At 37.0% G+C, this 18,143-nt stretch overlaps 1 protein-coding gene across 17 annotated transcripts in view; it reads right to left on the minus strand.

Annotated features, from left to right (window-relative positions):
- Positions 1–18,143, minus strand: part of ST6GALNAC3 (ST6 N-acetylgalactosaminide alpha-2,6-sialyltransferase 3) — a 561,430-nt gene that overhangs the window by 144,193 nt on the left and 399,094 nt on the right. For 2 of the 17 annotated variants that reach the window (XM_074376217.1, XM_074376222.1), the window contains one exon: positions 2,764–3,414. The exons of 14 other annotated variants lie outside the window; for them this stretch is intronic. In XM_074376217.1, the coding sequence (XP_074232318.1) occupies positions 3,373–3,414 (42 nt within the window). In that variant the 3' untranslated portion in view covers positions 2,764–3,372. Of the gene's footprint in view, positions 1–2,763; positions 3,415–11,451; positions 11,559–18,143 lie in introns of those variants that run through there. One more of the 17 variants, XM_074376218.1, reaches the window with a different exon arrangement.

Here is an 18,143-nt window from a genome sequence, read left to right on the forward strand (position 1 = left end):
TATGTAGGTTATGAAAGCCAGAATACAATGGAATAATACCTTAGAAGTGCTAAAAAAACAAAACAAAACAAAAAAAACAACCCTGTCAATATAGCATTCCACACCCAGTGAAAATGTACCTTAAAAACAAAGGAAATAAAAACATTGCCAGAAAAAGAAAAGTGAAAGTATTCGTCGTCAGTAGGATTGCACTGAAGGAAACAGTAAAGAAAGTTTTCAGCCAAAGAAGTATGGTCAGAGAGGAAAATATGAAAATGGAGGAAGAAATTAGGAATGACACAAATATAAGTATGTGGGTAAATATAACTGAATATAGATGGCACAAAAAATGGTTATGTCTGGGAAATTTAAAATATACGTAGAATTAAAATGTGTGACAACAATAAAACAGAAAGGGTAAATTTTATTATTATGGAAGAGGTAAAAACAATCATTTGTATTAGTCTGTAATAAGTCATGGATGAATATTTTGATCTCTTTACTATTAAAACTGTTTTAAAATATAAAACTGATAAGATATTAGATAGAAAAAATTGTATGACAAAAATCACTTGATTAATCCCAAAGAAGGCAATAAAAGCAAAAAGCATGAAAAAAAAAAAAACCTCAGATGGGCCAAATAATAAACAAACAATAAGAAGGTGGTTGTAAACCCAAGTATATATTAACTATAAATGGACCAGGTAGTTCAAGTAAAAGATTAATATTTTCAGGCTAGTTTTAAAAAAAGACATGTGCTTACGACAGTAAGGAGGCACCATGTACCATGTACTGTGTAAATACTAACCAAAGAAAACTGGTATAGCTATACTAATATCAGCCAAAAAAGCCTGAAGGCAAAAAGGATTACTCGGGCTAAACTAGGTCATGTTATAACAAGTGCCAGTCCACCAGAAAGACATAATAATTCTAAATCTAAATGCATCCAACATTCAGAAAAACCATAGCAGTTCTCTGGAATCTATAAGCCATACAGATAAAAGAGACAGCCTCCAAAACAGGAGAAAATTTCCAGAAGAATGCCAACTAAACATAAGATTAGAAGTGGTAATGAAGGCTAGAAGTAATAGACCGTGGATGATAGGTCAGGTCATTTTGATCTGTGTGTGTGTGCGTGCGTGCATGTATACTATGCCACCCCTGCCCGCTCTTAGAGCAGCCAACTCCAGTGTTTGATTCCAGGATTAAGCTCCAAGTATGCCTATATAAAGTGGGAATTCTGAGAAACACCTCTGGTAATTTATTGTTTCTTGTGCCAAGGTAAGAGGCTATGAATGATCTCTAAAGAGGGCTTGACTAGTTACATGTCTCTCTTCCCTTGCCTAGTCCCTGGAACCAACACTCCCATTATCAGCGCCCGCATTTGCTGCTAGCTCAATAGAGATTCTCATTTGTGCTAAGTAAACAAGATGTCACTATCAATACTTGTCAATCAGGATCCTCAGACAGAAATATGAGCAAACATGCATGAGGGGAACTACAGCATGAAAAGAGTCACTGACTCAACAAACAGAGGAAATAACCACCAAGGAAACAGAAGATAACAAAGGAAACAAGAAAAACAAGTATGTATATTATACATATACACACACATTTTTTAAATCTCATAAATATTTTAAAAATATATTATCTATTATAAAAGTAGCTGGCTGCTATGAAAAATAAATGAGTAGAGCTCTTGGAAATTAAAAACAGGATTACCATAAACTTAATAAATCAGCAGAATGGTTGAAAACTGAGTAATGAACTAGAAGATCAAAATGAGGGATTCTCTTACAAAACAGTACAAAGGACAGAGTTGAAGAGTATGAAAGAAAAAGTGACTCTTGGAAAATGAAAGCCCATACTGAGTATTAATAAAGACCAAGGAAACAACTAGCCATAGCTGCATGACTGTAAAGCTGCACTTTACAGAAATCACTACCTACATGTGGCCATTTAAATTTACTTTTAATCAAAATATAATCAAATTAAAAATTCACTTCACCAATCTACTACCCACATTCTAAAGGCCCAAAACCACATGTGATACAGGTGGCTACTATTTTGGACAGTACAGTGAATAAAGATGACTTGCAAAGGAACAAGGAGCTAATTGATGACACTCTCTTCATCAGAAAATTTAGATGCACAGAGGTTGTAGAACAATGTCTTCAAAAGTTTTAAGGAAACAAGATTTTCAACTAGAGTTTTACATTTAAATTATTTTGTAAATGTGAAAACAAAGTTGACATTTTTAGATACAAATCCTCAGGATATATGGTCCCACAGGTGTTTTGAAGGGAACACTTGAAAATACGCTCCAGAGAAGCGTAAAAAAGGATGAACATTTGAGATATAAGAAAAGATGGTTAATAGCTTAACCAGGAGGCATGTTGTTAGGTCTAAAAACAGTTGGTAATAAGGCTGTGACACTTAAGGCAATTTCCAGGATAATTACTAAGAAAATTAAAAAAAAAAAAAACTGAATATATAATTGTTAACCATTTCAATAAATATAAAAAGGGGCAGGAGGGTGAAAGGAACTTGAAAACATACTAAGAGTCTAATTCAGGAGGTTAACTTTGAAAAGTACTTAATGTTAACATACAATTCGAAATTATGTTTCTATAGCATACTTAAACATATAATATAGGAGAAAAATTGATGCATAATTACTAAAGAAGGAATGAAGAAAAACTCAGTAAAATCAACTAAATACAGAAAAGGAGAAAAAAGAAACCATCAAAATATAAAAGAATAAATATTTCAGTTACAATAATGTGAATTAATTAAAATACTTTATTTAAAATAGAAGTTATATGGGGCACACAAATAGTTTCAGCTACATGATCTTCACTACAGTCAAACCTGTATTACAACAGCACAGAATATTTGAGCATAAACTTTCACTAGTAAAGCAAGACTGCCCCTAGCAATTGTAAATGTACTTGAGTTTATTTTTTTAAGGTTATTTTATTTTTTATTTTTTATTTTTTCTACTGATGTATAGTTGATTTACAATGTTGCATTAACTTCTGGTGTACTGTACTTGAGTTTAAATGAAAAGAATTAAAAATGATTACGTACTTAACAACAGAACATCAAAAACATAGGTAAACTAATTAGAATTGTATAAGGTGGAATAAATAAATTTACAATTATATTTGAACATTGCAATTGCATCTCTCTCAAAAATCAGCAAAATGAAGTTGTCATAAATAAATAGGTATTCAGATTATTTGATATTCAAAATTATCATGTATTTTAAAATATATACAGCTAGAATTTCATATCAATAAACAAAATGACCCATTTTTAATATCCATAGAATATTTATAAAAACTGACTAATAAAGCCACAAAACAAGTCACACATTTTAAAAAGTAGAAATCACAGTCTCCATTTTCTGGCTAAAAAACAAGCCACCCTTTCCTGCAAAACAAAGAAAAACAATAACCAGAAAACTCTCCAATTATAAATGCAAAAAACCTTTATTTTTAATAAATCTCAACTTTAAGAGGAAATCAAAATTAAAATCAAAGTCTTTTAAGAAGTGAATAATATATCAAAATGGCCAACCCAAAGATAAAATTCAGTTTAAAAAGTGTGGCCTTAAATGTCCATTAAAAACAAAAATATGTAGAAAATAATTAAATAATCAACTTAATGTAATAAACAACAAAGCAACAAAAGAATATTAAAGGAAGGACTTAATAAAAGTAGAAAGTAAATATAGCAGTAATTGAAGGTAAACCTTAAAAAAAACAGGATTGATGGATCATAGCAAAAGCTGAATCTTTGCAAGAATAAATAAGATCTATGAAAAACCGACAAGTTTAATGAAAAACTACATGAGAAAAGTTACGTAAAAATAAAAAATAATTAACTTTTTTATATGCCAAAAGTAAAATATTAAGAGCAACTTAAAAAGTCATATTCACCAGAACAATAAAACTATAAAACACATGGTTATAAATCTACATAAAATGTGTAAGACCTATATGAAGAAAATGATAAAATTTTACTATACAACATAAAAGGAGATGAATAAATGAAGCAATATATCAAATTTGGGGTGAGAAGAGTTCATATTTAAATGTACTGATCCTCTCAATATAAATCTACAAAGTTAATAAAATCTCAATCACAATCCCATGGTTATTAATAAATTTAAACAGATAATTACTTAGTTTATACAGAACAATAAAGTACTCAAGAATATCATGGAAAACTTTGAAATTAAACCATAATTAATTGGGACCTGTCTCATCAGATTATCAGATTTATAAATAAAATGATAAATGGACTTAGAAAAATAGACTGAAAGCTTTTATTATATATTTTTTAAACTTCTATATTGAAAAAGCTACCATAAGCAAAGTTAAAAGATAATTAGGAGGAAATACCTATAACATGTATAATGTACAATGGCTTATTGTTCATTTTGTACAGAGTTCTTTGAAAACATTATAAAGACAAGCAGACACTAGAAATCTAAACAAAGGACCATTCACAAGAAAAGAAATACATGTGGCTAAGAAATTTAGGCAACATTCATCAATCTCACTAGTATAGAAGAATTGAAAGTAAAATAAAAAGAGAGTATATTATTAGAAAGTAGAAAAGATTGACAGTATTTTTGAAAATGTGGTGAAGCACAAACTCAGATACTATCCAAGCATACACTCTTTTTGAAGCACTCTGTCAGTACATAGCTATCAAAATATAAAATGCACATACTCTCTGACCTAGCAACCTCACTTCTGGGAGTCTCTCCTATCAAATATCTTGTGTTTATACAAAAATCATATACACTCAGCAATAGCCAAAAAAAAAAAAAAAGCAGAGAAGATTTTTTTCAATTGTCATTTGTAGAAACCTAACACAATTAGTTTAAGCAAAAAATAAACAAAAACAAAAAGGAAAAGTCATATATCCATTAAAAGCAAACAACAGGAGAAAGAAGAAAATTTATGTATATACATATATCCATACATGTATGCATGGATATGATTATTTATAGATACACATATATGTATATATATGTGTATATATGTATCGATATTCTCAAGACATTTTGTTAAATAACATTTAAAAAACAGCTTAAGTGGCAGACTGATGCTAGTATAATTCCATCCAATAATATGCAGCAGCAGAAAGAATGACCACCACCTAAGTGCAGGGTGTGTGCGGGTGTGCACACACACATAGGAAAAGGGCTGGACTCGTACTAGAGATTACTTTGAGGGAGAAATGGAGGCAATCATTCACATTTTAAAATTCTATTTTCCTTAGTATTAAATTCCTCCCCTACAAAAAATCGTAGTATTCAAATTTGAGGTTTTTTTCATGTACAAAGAATCAGTTAAAGAAGAAATGATGTTGTGGTAGCATAGAGGAAGAAGAGATTAATGCCAGGAAATAATTCCAAATCTGGAGCCTAAGAGACAGTTTCTACTCTCTGGGAGGATAAGGGAGATAAATAGTTCTCAGGTGGCCATGACACAAGTACAGAGGCCTGCAAGAGAAGTAAAAACAAATCGTAGGAGAAGTCAGGAGAGAGCTATGACTTTAAGTATGTTACCTAATAATTCATGTTGTTCCACCACCTGCTGTTGAGAGGAAAATTCAATTCATTTGAAATCATTTATTCAAATCCCTAAACTGAATGGCATATTGATTTTGATGTTCATTTTCACTACATTCAAGAGGACTTCGAGGTGGAGCCCTTTCCATTTTTAAGTGTCCCTGAATCACCCATGATTGTACTCTCTGAATGGAAAAAAGCAGTCATAGTGGAGGGAGATGGTGTTTTGCTTGGTTTAGTTGAATATAACAAACATTTGTTTGTCAAGTGCTGTGCAGGGGCTGAAGAAGGGAAGATGAAAATTCCATGTCTTGCTCTGAACACACTTCAAATCTGCGGGGAGAACAGAGGCCTAAGATTGGAGCTGTGTTCCGGGCCTTGTGGGAGAGAAGGGGAGTGATACTCAGGTGGGGATGGAGGGTATTGGCAAAGAATTCTGAGGAGGAGCAGAATTTGGACCATAGCAGGATTTACCTGGGGAAGGAGGTGTAGAAGGCAGATCCATGGGTGTGAGACAGTTGCCTGTTGGGGGAAGGAGTCCACTGTTTCTGGGTTGTACGTGGTAGAGTGAATGGACAAAGAGAGGGGTGGGGTTGAGGCCAATATGGGGACCAAGGTCAGACTCTTGAGGGCTTTGATTGGAGAGTTAAAGAATTTACATTTTATACTGGGCAGGATTTGACAGGTTTTAAGTTGTAGAGTTAGATTTAGTATACAAATGGATCTGTCTGGTGTAGAGAAGCGGGCAGAGACACCAGTTAGGAAACACTGGCAAAAGATCCTGACGTTCTGAACTAGAGCAGGTAGGGGAAGTGAGCAAGTGTCTGAGAAACTCTATCTAGAAAGTCAATTGAGTTGACTTGTGCAGATGAATTCATATATACAAAGGTCTGAGGCCAGTGAATGGCAAATAGTAAGCTATTTGGTATTATTCTTAGACCCCCCCTATGTTATCTCTGATCTTTAGTACCTTCTGCTCTGACTTCTTGGACTATCCTTCCTCTAGTACCCCTCCCTCTGGACCCACGGCTCACTCTAATGTTCCTATGATAACACATTCCGATGGTATATGTGCTCTCTCTGGCTATGGGCTGCTGGACTGCACATCTGTGTCTCATCTGTATTGCCTTCCCCAGCACCCAGCATACTACCTCACTCAAAGTCCTCAAGACATTTTTGGCAAAGGTAGGAGCTAAAGCCCATAATATCTTACACATACTATTTTCAGCTCAAAATCATGCCTCTAATTGTAAATAAATTTGGTATGGACACCCATTCTAAAGTTCCTGCTCACAGCTCTTAGTATGTTGTGGGTTAAATCATGTTCTACATACTTATGCTGTGATCTCTCAGTCTAATGTGGAAAATCTGTGTCATCCAAGCCTTTGATTTCATCATTAGCAGATGACACTTCAGGACAGCCCACCATGTTTAAACTGTGCCCTGGAATCTGGCTCAGCCCTCACAAAACAAACACACTCTTCACCACCTTGAGGCTGATATTCAAAGAATTAAGAAAATCCTTTCTTTCCTGTAATAATTAGAATGGCCCCCTAAAAATGTCTACATCCCAATCCCTGAAACCTGTGAACGTGTTACCTTACACAGCAAAAGTGAATTTGCAATTGTAATTAAGAATCTTGCAATGGAGAAATTATCAGAGATTATTCAGTCTCAATGTAATTACAAGGGTTTTTATAAGAGAAAAAATAAGGGGGGTGGAGGCAGGAGAGACAGAAAAGGAGACGTGACAATAGAAGCAGAGTTCAGAATGATGTGGGACCATGAGTCAAGGAATGTTGAACAGCTTTGCACACATCTTGCTAGAAAGGGTAAGAAAACAAGATTCTCTCTTAAAGTTTCTGGAAGGATCAGTCACAAATAACCTTGCCAACCCATTTTCAGCTTCTAACTCTGAACTCTAAGAAAGTAAATTTGCATTGTTTTAAATCAGTAAGTCTGTAGTAATTCATTACAGCAGCAATAGGAAACTAACACCTTTTCCTAGCTTGAATCTCAGTGGTACAAACAGTATCCAGTTTATTTGTTCCCTTTGATGTAGTTCCAATATCTCAAGAACTACTCTTACATTTCACAGTGTCAGAGTAAGCAGGGCTCCTCATTCTTTTTATGATTCTAACCAAGATATTGCTGTAGCATCAGCCCAAATAATCCCAATATTGTAAATTTCCATCTAAATATGGAAGTTAATTTGACTCAACCCAATTTTCTGAAGTTTTGCCATTATTTTTGAAACCATTCTTTGACTACAAATTTGAAAGCAGCTATAGTCATCACTCTACCCCTCTTTTTCAGCTTCCATTTTGTGTTCACATATTTGTTTATCTGGTTTTTTTTTTCTCTTAGACTGCACCGAGTGATAAAAGATGCTTTCTTAGACCACCAGCATTCAAATCACTTCACACTATATCAACTGAAGAATAACTCTGTTGGTGTTTCCAGAATAAATAATGCCATTCCCATTTGTTGATGAGTTTAAAAGTGTCAGACTATTCAATTCATAGACTTTTATATTAGAAGCTTCTCAGACCTAGAAGACTCTGCCCTGCTCAGTAAGGTATTTATTCTAAATGTAAATTGTCCTCACTAAGTTGATGCTCTATGCTGACCACCTGGTTTATCCTGGCAATTTTGGTATATTTTTATATGACAATAAAAATCTTTCTTACTGGTTTTTAAATGAGAAATATGCTCAGTGTCTCAGACATTATCATCAATTTTCAAATTTTCATTAATGTAAAAGTGACACTGTGTTCCAAAATCTATAAAATTTTAGAGCATAAGAGGAAGAGAATGAAACAAAACGATAGGGTATGTGCTAACTGATGTTCACCTAGAAACCTGGGGTCCAGCTCAGCCCCTGGCCGGTGCCTGCTGTGAGGCCCTCCACCCTCCCTCACTGCTCTTTCTAGGGCCTCTTCTACATGCTCTAGAGGCAGACTTCTGGATGTCATGCTTCAGTAGTACTAGGGCTCAGGGACAAATTTTAAACATGATGCAGCCTTCCTGAGTCTTTCTGCAGACACTCCAGGGGCTCTTTTGTGCACAGACATCAGCATATTGGAACTTTTCTGCATTACGAATCTCTCTAAGGCAAGTTTACTAGTCAAGATAAAGAAGTGAAAGGAGTCAGTAAGGATATGAACAGATGCTCAACATCAGTAACCATCAGGAAAATATAAATCCAAACCACCATGACATACCATATCACACCTACTAGGAAGGCTATAATTTAAAAGATAGATGGTAACAAGTAATTGGTAAGGATATGAAGAAATTGGACCTTCATACGCTCCTGGCTAGAAAGTAAAATGACACAACTGCTTTGAACAACAGTCTAGCATTTCCTCAAAAGTCTACACAGAGAGTTATTGTACGATCCAGCCATTCCACTCCTAGGTACAGAACCAAGAGAAATGAAAACTTACATCCATGCAAAAACTTATGAATGACTATTCATAGTTGCATTTTTCATATCCAAAAAGTAAAAACAACCCAAATGTCTGTTGGCTGATGAATGAATAGGTACAATGTGGTATATTCATATAATGGAATATTATTCAGCCATAAAAAGGAATGAAGTACTGATGCATGTGACAGCATGGATGAACCTTGAAAACATTATGCTAAAACAAGCCAGTCACAAAGGATCACAAATTGTATGATTCCCTTTATGTGGAATATCCCAAATAAGCAAATCCATAGAGACAGAAAGTGGATTAGTGGTTTCCTAGGGCTAATGGGGGCTGGGGACCTGAAGGGTGACAGCTAAAGGGTCTGGGGTTTCATTCTGGGTGATGAAAATATGCTAAAATTGATGATGATGATGATGACTGTACATCTCTCAATGTACTAAAAAGCCATTGCATTGTACACTTTAAATAAGTGAAATTATGGCATGTCAATTATATATTAATAAACCTGTTTTATTAAAAAGAAGTGGAACGAATGAATATTTCCCACCAAATTATTCCCTGAGCTGCATCACCGGTTGCATAACCCATCTTACCTCCTCCAGCCACCTCTCCCTCCAGCCCCACCTCCTCTTTATTTAGGACCGACAGGATCAAAACCAGCAGCAGCTCCTGAGAGACATAGCAGTAAACTGGCCAGAATTTTACATGTTTTGTTTTATTTGTGAAATAACAAATGGTGGGGCCATTTGCTTAATCATTTGCTTCTTCCTGAAAATTCCTGCCAGAGCCCAACTGCATGCCATTTTTCATTATTTTCGAAGGGATGTTCACCTTACATATTTATTTCTGTTCTCTCATTGCATACTCTAAGGCTCTACTCCATTATGTCAACATTCATATATATTTACTTCTGCTGATTTCTGGTCATTTCTCCAGGTCCTGCCCTCCACAGAGAGGTGACAGCTGATTGTCTTTATAACAGGATCTGAGTGTTGCCATCTGATCCAAGCCTCCTTAGCCAAACTGTCTCCAGCCTCCCTTTTTCACTAGCTAAGCCACCTGTCTTGGACCTGAAACCCCCATTATTAGTCTCTCCTTTGGAATCAGGCAGTGAAGTCCTCCTTGAACTATAAATGTGCCTTGGAAAGGAAAGCATATTGATATACCCCCATGTATGTTCCCCAGTGCAGAGTCAAACACGACAGTTGCTCAGTCATGTTTTTAAAGAATGAGTTGGGACAGTCTGGCACATGCAGCATAATCTAGGGAGGGTATTGCTGCATGGATAACCTCAGCCCTGGGAAGATGCACAGAGCCAGGGAGAGCCTCAGGGCAATGAAAATCTGTTTACCTGGGTCTCTGAAAGAGGATGAAGATTTAATGTAATAGATCTTTCACTGAATTCCCAATTCTGCCTGTGGTGGGCCCAGGCTCCTTTTTTCCCTGGGACAAGGGTCTTCTTTCTTTATTCCATCTTAATACAATATTATTCTACAATTGAACTTCTGTCATATTGCAGCGGTAGTAGAAGTAGCTGCTCTCCCTTTGGGTACACACCTGCTAATAAAGATATATCTCCAAGCGCCCCCAGATCCAGCAGGGTGCAGGGGACTACCCACTGAAGGCAGGAGAGCTCCTTCTCCAAGGGCCTCAGCAACACTCTGAAGTTTATTAGCATGTGATGTGTCAAATAAAACTCACATCACATTATTAAACAATGGTTACATCTCAAGGTAGGAGCTGAACATATTTCATCGTTTCCACTGCTGTTAAATAAGGAGGTTGCCCTCAGCGGCTCTTGACAAGTACAAACAGTCAAATCATCACTGGCCTGGCACTGAAGTTAAGTGGCACCTCTTTCTCCCATGCACAAGCTGCTCCACGTGTCCACTTAAAAATTGTTTCTGATGGTTACGATTAGCAAAGGTGAAAGGTTCATGATCCTGCAGCCTAAGGCCCTCCGCTCTGACTTCTATTTCCTGTGCTTGCAATATACAAGGCTGCATTTCTAGCAACGTACAGCCAGAGGGGCTGGCTCTGCTTCTCCGGGAATGCAGAGGCAATGCTGCATCCAAATGTATTGAAGGCTTTGTGTCTTTGGAAATAAAATCCTCAAATCAGGCTGACCGAGTCTTGCCAATTTGGGCCCCAATTTAGGTTGTACTTGGATCTATTTCGAAAGTGAACAATGACCACTCCCTGTGGTGTCAGTAATTGATGATACACAAGCTCTAGTGTGATTGCATGTTTAAACGTTATCTGATATACCACCCCGAGTGTTTCAATCATAGTTTTGGCTGTCCATTTCTTCCCTAAGTGTGCTAATTTTAGCACATTACTACTGAAAATAATAAAGTTTCTATTAGGTGCCAGAAAAATATTTAGCCCCATTACCTGATAGAGAATTGTTTTCTTTTTATAGGACTGTGATGTGGTGATACCCACCTCCTCACTGGCCATGCTGAGTTTCATATGTGACATGACAAGATGAGAGAGAAGTACTAGAAGCTTCTGATCTCTCTGTCATTCGACACGGCCATACCTGAAATATGCTAGAAAAAAATCACAGTGGGCATGATCCTGTTAAAGTGCTTCTTCACAGCAGAGCATCTCTCTACAGCCTAAAGCTTTTTTAAAAGTATCGATACTAATAGTCTACTTAATAGTTTAGAGACATTCAAGTTGTGAGTAATATAACTCCAGCAACAGTAAAATCCCACTGTAATGTGGTCTGTTAGGCCACTGGACCACAGTTACGTTTGGCTCTCTCAAATCTAGAACTCCGTACAGTGAAGGCCCCACGTAGATGGTGTTACCCTCTAGCACAGACATCTAAACGTTCCTTAAGCATCCACGGTGGCGTTTCCTAAGCTATCTGTATGTTTGGTCTGCATTTACATTTCTGTATACTTTAGAAAACAGGTTACTTTCTTGTAGCATTAAGTGCATAGATCTTCACACTGAATATTGAAGCCATGTTGAATATTCATTTATTCCCCCAGACATTTATTCAATACTGTAGTGGGTTACATTGTGACCCTCCAGAAGGATGTCCACCTGGACCCTCAGAATGTGACCTTATATGGAATAGGGTCCTTGTAGATGTACTTAAGGTACCATCAGATGGCTTTTCCTTTGGCAAATCCTGCCTGCTGATAGTTTTTGGTGGGCCAGTTATTCTTTCTGCTCCACTTCCTTGAATTCTTTTGCTGGCTTCCTTTATCTTAGTGTATAGAGCCCAAAGCACACTTAACTTTTAGGTTCTGTTTCATGTAATCTGATCTATAAGTATAATTTAAGTTCCATCTACACTCAGATACTGATTCAAATGTTTTAGCTTAAAATGTTTTTTTGCATAACCGTATAATATTCCTACATTTTTTCATTTACTGTAGAAATATTATAATACTGTTTACTCATTATTTTTCATGCATGAACTTTTATTTTCCTGTGTTATGGTGGAAAGTACACAGGTTTGGTGTAAAAAAATACCTAAGATTGGAGACACTGTGGTCTTGGGCCAGTTATCTAATCTTCACTAGCCTCAGTTTCTTCTACATAATGGTGTCATGGATTGAATTGTGCTCTCCTAAAATTCAGATGTTGAAGTCCTAACCTCCAGAACCTCAGAATGTGAACTTCTTTGGAGATGAGGTCTTTACAGAGGTAATCAAGTTAAAATGAAGTCAGTAAGGTGGGCCTAATTCAACGTAACTGGTGTCGTTATAGAAAAGGGAACCGTGAATACAGAGACATGCATATGAGGTGAATGGTGTGCAGAGACAGGGAAAATACAGCCAATTACAAGCTAAGGACAAAGACCTGGAACAGATCCTTGCCTAACAGTCCTCAGGAGGAACCAACCCTGCCAGCACCTTAATTTTGGCCTTCTAGCCTCCAGAACTGTGAGACAAGAAACTGCTGTTGGTTAAGCCACCCACTCTGTGGTGCTTTGCTACGGCGGCCCTAGAAAACTAATTCTAATGGCAGTACTACTACTAACCTTGAAAGGTTATTTGAGAAGATTAAGTGTGTGTCAGACATTGCTGATCACGTTCCCTTTTCTTCCTTGCCAGCAGAGCTCTGCTTTTTCTTCAGGTATCAGGAAGAGATCCATTGATCCCAAACATGTGGATGCGGTGTTTGATACAGGGTGAGCACTTGACACAGCTCCAGCTAATGAGAAGTGGGGAGACACTGCTGGTGGGGGGAGGGGTTGGGGTTGGGGTTCCTGGATAAGACAGATGGAGAAACACTGCCCTCTGTCACCCTTTGTCTCAAGGCTTGGAAGTGATGTGTGGGAAGACGTGATGCTTGATAGTGTCACAGCCGCACAGCCATCTCAGAATGTGGGAACGCTGGGGAGGCCAGAGGTGTCACAGAGGTGCTGAACTGATCAGGAGCTCTGATTTCATTGATTGGTTGAATCAATTCTCATGACTCCCTGTATCCAGACTGCTTGTTATACGAGAAAAAGAAACTTCCATTTTTTGGGTACACTCAGCCAGGGTTTCTCAATCTGAAGCAAGCAGGGCTCCTATTTAATAGCGTGCACTCGTTAAGCACTGGTTCCCTTCCCCTCTGTCCTCCTGTCAAAGCTTCCGTAGCTTTGTTCCATTTTGCCTCTCGAGACTAAATTCTTTCGGCTGCCTTGATATCCTGCTTCTCCACCTTTGGTTTCATTAATTTTCTTTTTTAAATTCTCTTCTCTCTCTCTCTCATACACACACACACACACACACACACACACACACAACAGAGTCACCAGCTCAGCTTTTAATATGTGAAAATTCCAGGGAAGTTACAGAGGAGGGAAATGTTGGAGTCCAGAGTAGGCTGCCCCCAAAAGTGTCTCCATGCTCTATTGATTATTTTGAATTAAAGTGACTTAAGAACCGGCCAAGGCAAGAGGGTCCCTCTGGCCGTCCTTTCTGTCTCCCTGAAAGCAGGAAATAAAGTCTCAATTCCCAGAGGAAGATATTAAGTAAGATGTTCACTTCCACGTATGTCCAACATTCTTAAATGGTTTAGTGGGGTTTCCTGGGTTAGGAAAAGAGAGGACTCCTTTACTCCTTTTGCCTGAGACAAGGTGAGTCGATTTCATTAATTTAGAAAAACTGTATTTAGCTTGTTCATAAGCATATTTTGTTCTTTTTCTTTATTCACCTCATAAAATTTGCTTCCTTCAGTCAATTTTCCCTAAACTGAGACCTCCTCTGCTGCTGTTTCAGGGCAACAAAATGATTTAGTCTCCCTGGTGTTTGTTTTTGTGTGACTTAGAGCACAATCTCCTGGGATAAGGACCTTGCCTTTTGAAAGATTTGCCTTATAAAGCATCCTATATACATTTAGGGGCTTAGAAATTACAGATGGAGTGTGCCCAGGGCTTTGGGTAGTGTCTGCAGCAGAGAAAGGATGGGAAAGAGGCTGGAGTCACTGAACAGGCTCTGGCCTTTTCCACCAGAAGGTCAGTGGTTTAATTTGGCTTAAAGTAACAGCAAGCAAAAATCCAAATGAGGAATGGCTTGGATGAGGAGGCAGAGAAGAAAAGGAAAGGAGTGCATTTTAAACTAATTTCCATTTAATATGTTATTGCCAACACTAGAAGGAGGTTAAAAGAGAAAAAAAGAGAAAAACATGTGTCTTCCTCCACCTTCTGGGGTCCTCCCCCCACACCCTTTGGAGTAATCACTGTGTACTATTCCAGAAAAGGTTTATGAATATGTGGCCACATATAATTAGAGATAACATTTACTAGTTTTGCCTTTTTATTTTGTATAAATGGGTTCACCGTAAATACTATTCTGCAACCTGTTCTTTTACTTCAAAATATACCTTGAATGTTTTTCCACATCGATATCCATTCCATAAATGCCTGAGTAAAAGGTGAAATTACTTTCCCCAAATTACCCCTCAGAAAAGGATAATTTGGGGGTTCCTGCCATATCTCTTAGATTATGGAGAGCTTTCCTCATTACTTAATTTTGAACAAAAGATTGTTGTTTGGGAAAGATGCATCAGCCTGAACCAACCTCAGTCAGCAATAATTTTGAATGCTTCTTGAGGTTTCCTGATGGAATTGATTAAAACGAGGACAAAAAAATTGATCAGATTAGTTTTCACTCCTGGGAGTAAGAACTCAAAATTTCAAGCTTGACATTGTATAAACAAGCCTTTCAAAGATATTTTAATAAGTAACAGAATAGGCAGTTGTGTTGTGGAATCTCACATATACACCTACAGAATGAGTGATGATAAAGCAATTTTCCTGATGTTATGTGCATGGGTCCTTGCGGTTTGGGATAAAGTTTCTAGTGAGAGCATCATATGAGGGCCAACGAATGCTGCATCTCAAGTAACAGATGGAAATAAGTGAAGTGTACTCTAAAAATTATGTTAGATGGCAGTTTCTTTAATATTTAAATAATACTGACTCAAAAAATGCAAACAGTGAAAACATTTCCAAAGTAATAAGTTGCAGGATATGTGATCTTAAATGTGAGTGTGTAACTAGGTTCATAAATTAAACATAAGTAAACTTTTGACTATTTCATTTATAAGACTAAAAGCATGTACTTTTAAGTTAACCAAAACTTTTAAAAAATCTTCATCCTGGAGAATATGAGATTGCTTTCTACTCTAGGCAACTTCCTCTGAGAGCATAATGGAAGATCTACTCCATTCCTGAGGGCAGCCTAGTATTCTATAATAGAGGTGCACCATGATTTTTTTTGCCAGTTGTCTGTGATGGCCATTTATATTTTATGTTCTGCAATTACAAACAAGATTGAAATTAATTTCCTCAAATGTATCTACAGGCACCCTTGCAAGTGTTTCTATGGAATAAATTCTTCCAAGTGTAAACTCTGGGTCAATTTATGTTACAGCTGAACAGAATTTTCTATTCCTTTTTTACTTTCTCTCTTGCTCACAAGAAGTTCTATTACTGCAGTACATTTGAGTTACACTATACGCGGCGGTCAAAAGCAGCAAGGGAAATGCTTTATTATCTTATATATTTCCACATGGAAGTCCACAAAGCCCTTCTCCTCCACCCACCCCAGAGCACAGCAGGATCCCACCAGGGGAGGACCTGATACAACTGAGAATCTGGTAGATAAAAATCTGGAGGATGACTCGAAAGATAAAGGGACCATCTGGAGACAGAAAGAACCATGGAGAGAGGAGGTAAGAGAGGGCATAGGAAAGGAGATGAGAGCAGGAGCTCCCTAATTTTCATCTGAGTTGGACTCTGTGTAGTGTGCTAAGGGAGCTGAGAGGAAAAGCAAACGTATCCCCTGGGTTCCGTGTACACTTTGTTTCTGGTAATGGGACTCTACGTTCACACTCTGCCAGACAATATGCGTATTACTAAGAGGTAATGAGAAATACTGCCCAACTGCCCTCTAGAAAAGCTGGTTCAAATTCTACCCTCACCTAGAATTTCCCCCATATCCTCTCCAATGTTTTGTATCATTGACCTTTTAATTACTGCCAATGAGTGAAAAATAATATCTCAGTGGTATTTCTTATACATAATTTTAAGTATCTTTTCTTGGTCGTTGACCAATTCTATGTCTTATTCTTTGCCTATTTTGTTTTTGGTTGTTTATATTTTTCTTATTGATGTGTAAAGATCTTGTTGCATATTGAAGGAAATTAATGCTTTATCTGTCAAGTGGGGCAAATTATTCCATTTGTTATTTATCTTTTTATGCTGTCTAGTTAATTAATATTGCTATACAGAAGATTTATATTCTTATGTTATTGAATTTATCAATTACTTTTCTTACATCCTCTGTTGTGAAGTGCTGTTATATTTTAAGGCCAGCTGGTTAATGTATCAGAACACAAAAGCAATCAGAATCTCATTCTAGCCAAGTCATTTTGGACAAGTCACATAAATTTCAATGTTTCTTCCTCTACAGAGAGGAAACTTAATCCTTCTGTTTTTCTCTGCTGCCTTGAGAAATGAATGAGGCAAGGTTTATCAAAGGCTCTTGACCCTACACGGTCTACATGAGTGGTAAAGTAGTTTAGATCTGCAAATAAAGCAAACAATGTGAAGCATTTTTAGAAACTGAATTCTTCCAAAATAAACACCTGAATTAGGAAAAAGTAATGCAAATTTGTGAGATCAACTAAATAGTTTTCAAAAAATGAAGAGGATTTTATGAAAGCTTCTTTCTCCTGTTGGTCAAAACTCCCCCAAACCATCCTGGATACTGTAGGCTATCAGGTCACCTTAGTGACCCTCACAATTAGAAAGTTCCTTTATGTGTGGTGTCAGTAGTGGAGACTGATAGTTAGGGAAAAAAAAAAACCTAATCACTTAGTCTTTAAAAATTATTTTAACTTAATTTTTAAAAAAGTTATTACATTTTTATACAATTTTTAAAGGTTACTCTCCATTTACAGTTATTACAAAACATTGGCTATACACCTCATGTTGTACAATACATCCTTAAGCCTATTTCATACCCAATAGTGTGTGTCTCCCACTGTCCTATCCCTATATTGTCCCTCCACTTCTCTCCCTAGTTTGTTCTCCATATCTGTGAATTTGCTTCTTGTTTGTTATATTCATTAGTTTGTTGTATTTTTAGATTCTATATATAAGTGATATCATACAGTATTTCTCCGTCTGACTTAGTTCACTTAGCATAATGCCCTTCAAATTCATCCATATTGCTGCAAGTGGCAAAATTATGTTCTTTTTATGGCTGAGTAGTATTCCATTATAGATAAGATAGATAGATAAATGTTATTGATATATGTTGCTGATGAACACTTAGGACACTAACCCACTAACCCACTAACCACTTACTCATCAGTTAGGGGTTCTAACCAATTAAGAACAGAAAGAACAAGCCAGTTGGTGATTACAATAGAGCATTAGTTTTATGGGTGAGTAAAAGCACAGGGGAATGTGGAAGGACTTTCTACCACTGTCTCTTGGGAACTCATGGTTCTGACTTGGCCACTAGGTACAAGCAGTAATGCAGAGATCAAGAGGGAAGAGCCCTGGCCGGGCTGCCAGAAGCAGCTCCTGTGTGGCCTGCTTACTGCACGGAGTCACAGGGGCAAAGCCCTCAGAGTGGGACAGACTGGTGTGCAGGGTCTGGAAGAGCTCAGCC

The sequence above is a fragment of the Camelus bactrianus genome, chromosome 13 (assembly GCF_048773025.1).
Source record: "Camelus bactrianus isolate YW-2024 breed Bactrian camel chromosome 13, ASM4877302v1, whole genome shotgun sequence".
NCBI lineage: Eukaryota > Metazoa > Chordata > Mammalia > Artiodactyla > Camelidae > Camelus > Camelus bactrianus.